General features: G+C 38.9%; 1 protein-coding gene across 4 annotated transcripts in view; it reads right to left on the reverse strand.

Annotated features, from left to right (window-relative positions):
- Positions 1-3,014, reverse strand: part of LOC113673761 (uncharacterized) — a 43,647-nt gene that overhangs the window by 4,840 nt on the left and 35,793 nt on the right. For all 4 annotated transcript variants that reach the window (XM_089202552.1, XM_089202554.1, XM_089202553.1 and 1 more), the window contains exons 28-31: positions 2,635-2,735; positions 2,245-2,342; positions 1,854-1,962; positions 990-1,123 (exon numbers count right to left, since the gene is read on the reverse strand). In XM_089202552.1, coding sequence (XP_089058678.1) covers positions 990-1,123; positions 1,854-1,962; positions 2,245-2,342; positions 2,635-2,735 — 442 coding nt within the window. The remainder of the gene's footprint in view (positions 1-989; positions 1,124-1,853; positions 1,963-2,244; positions 2,343-2,634; positions 2,736-3,014) is intronic.

The following is a 3,014-nucleotide window of genomic DNA, read 5'->3' on the forward strand; positions in this document are numbered from 1 at the left end:
GTCGGCCTGATTAGCAAACGTCTTGGTTAAGCGACACCAAGACAATGCAATTGATCAAAGCGGTTATCTATTTTGCAAAACAGCTGTTTAATAATTCAGTAAAAGCAGTGAGTGTCTCAATAAAAACACATGTACCTTCAAACAAACTATTCAGAAAGATTCCCCGCATCACCGATACTAATGCAGGAGTTGAGGGGTCAACACTGCAGTGCTTCTAGGGCAGGTACGCTTACTAAGGTAGGTGTCCAAATTGAATTAACAAGATTGGGTCAGCCCTTAATTCCAAAAAAAAAAAAAAAACGATATGTTCTTTTCGTGGAGCAATCTTTTAAGTCTTTTTCTAGAAAGAGTATGTACGGGCAATTTCATAGATATTATTATGCCCCATTTTCTGTTACGACAAAGTGTTCTGATACTAGCAAACAGAAACATACATCACTTATTTAACGTAGCAATGAGATAAAGAATGAAAGAATTTTACATGAGCTACTGCTCTCAAAACCGCTGGAAAATAAGGGCTTTTTAATGCCCCAATTTGACAGTAAAACATGGCTACAATGATTGTTTACAACAAATCAGTTTTTTTCTTTTCGCCGTACAAAAGAGAAATATTCAGATAAGGCTATAGGAATAATATAATTTAGGGAACAGACATGGCAAAGAGGGAAATAAAGATACCATGTTGTTTACAGGCTGGGATCATGCAAGCGATTAACGCCGTAGATAATGGTTTCTAATCTTCTTTGTTCTTATTTTGTTGTTGTTATGAAGTCACGAGACAGCATTCTGAAATTTGTGAGGCAAAAAACACAGCTCTTAAATCTTAATAAATTCAACTTCGTCTTATTCTTGGTTTGTTGAAAAAAGAGACGCGACTGAAAATTAAAAAAAGAGAAGGAAAAAAAATAAAATCTAACGTCACAATTAAGGCAACATCAGCTAGAACGCGGAATGAACTCTGAACTTAAGCACGAGTGTTGTTCACTGACCTTCCATCGAGAATCACCACATTGTTTCCGCAGCCGCACCACACGTTTTCATTCACGAGAGTAATGCACGTGACAGGTGATCCACCGACGCGGATGTGAGAGCCTTCTGATGGAACCTCCTGCCCACTAGCATTCTAGGAAAAATATTAATCACAAGCAGTAAGACTAATTTCAGAGTAACCTTGGTCAAAGACGTCAGAGTAAGATCATTTGGTTTTATAAACAGAGCCGAATCGGTCGAATCTTTCGCTGTAAAGAAAGGTTATCGCTCGAATAGTCAGCTTTTGAAATCTTTTTTTTTACATTATCAACTCAGATGATAAAACCAGCTTATCTTGGAATACCCCTCACCGACGCAGCAACCCAGTTTCTCTAGAAACTTACCCCTTTTATTCTTTAGTCAAAGTAAGATCTTTTACGCTGATTCGTTCGCTCACTCTGTCGGAGACAGATTGGTAGCTTGTTGGACCCGGCGACGGTCAATTCATTTGCTCACTTGTTTACTTCGTCGGAGTACGAATGGTAAGTCGTTGTACTGCTCAACTTTTACTCGTCTGTCTTTTCCCTCACTTACTCGATCGATCGTATACTTAGTAAAGTTAGTTTCCGGTAAGTTGCACCAATCATTCGCTTGTTCGTTCAGTTTGATCGCTGATTCGCTTAACCGGTCGCTGTGTCGTTCGTTGCTCGTTCGTTTCTTCGTCTCTTCGTTTGCTCGACCCATTACACTCTTTGTTAGAGTTATCACCGGGTAGGACATGGGATCGCTGGTTCGTAAAACCTGGCCAGAGTTCTTTTAGCAATCGTGAGGCCGTTTGTTTGTCCCTATTAAAATCAGCTGATCAAAAATGATATTTTTCATACCTGTAACACGGCAATCGATCCATCGGCCAAGGCTGCAAAAACTTTTCCTTCTGGTAAATGAGCAATGTCGATGACTGAATCATTAAGCTGGATGCACCATACTTCCGAACTAAAAGAGACACAGAAGTACGTCACTTCACAGAGAGAAAAAGGTAACAACTAACTGCATATAACCAGAATTATCAGTCTACAAAATAAAATGAATCAATGACTTTTGACGGTTCTGTTGTATATTTTCAGCTGTAATGGACGGCAATTGCACACACAGTTAGGGAGGTGTACCTATCGATTACTGTGGATAGTAATAAATCAGATTGTGTGTTTAATTCATAAAGCAAAAGCAAATGAAAGCAATAGTTTCTCAACCAAAATTATCAAAATATATTCACACCTGAGCTCCAAAACGAACGCATGTATGTACCACGACACCGTCCCCACTAAGATAGTGCCATCGTCCAACATATCACAACATAGAACACGTGATTTCGTCTGCCAATAAAATTGAGGAAATTTGAATGGTTAGAACATCTAGCAGTTGTTGCATTGGTGGCAGAGGTGCCTACGTACCAAGCACCTCGTGCGGAATATTGGTAAAAATTGAAACCACTCTGGAGACCAATTAAAAATGCAATCCATAAATATTCTCATTTTTTTTTGCTTGGAGCAGAAGAAGAAAATTTCCACATTTTTTGTTAATGTTGTGAACAAATGATGACAATGAACGGTAGCATTTCCATGCAATTGGTAATGGTAAGCTACAGCACATCACAAACGCACTTACATCTACGTCAAGCGCCTTCATTTCCTTCTTGTTGATGTCCAGGAGATAAAATTCTGCTGTCAGCCTACTGCTACAGAATAGACACACGGGGCTTGACAAATCTGGCATTGAAAAGCATAGAACAGAAGTTACAAATTGAAAAGATTGATTATTTGTTTTAGTCTAGAGCGGATTTTCCAAACTAAATCTCGAAAACAGAGCAGAATCATTTCATTCTAAGATACATAGATATTCAGTTTACGGCTTAGTGTGGTAAAACTAGAACTTGTAAACTGACGACAGCAGCAGAAAACCAGGGCAAAATGAAAATACTAATATGAACCAATCAGAATACAAAAAGGCCATTGACGTCATTGGCTCTAAGCGCAGGCAAACGCTAA

The sequence above is a fragment of the Pocillopora damicornis genome, chromosome 4 (genome assembly GCF_964200805.1).
Source record: "Pocillopora damicornis chromosome 4, jaPocDami1.2, whole genome shotgun sequence".
NCBI lineage: Eukaryota > Metazoa > Cnidaria > Anthozoa > Scleractinia > Pocilloporidae > Pocillopora > Pocillopora damicornis.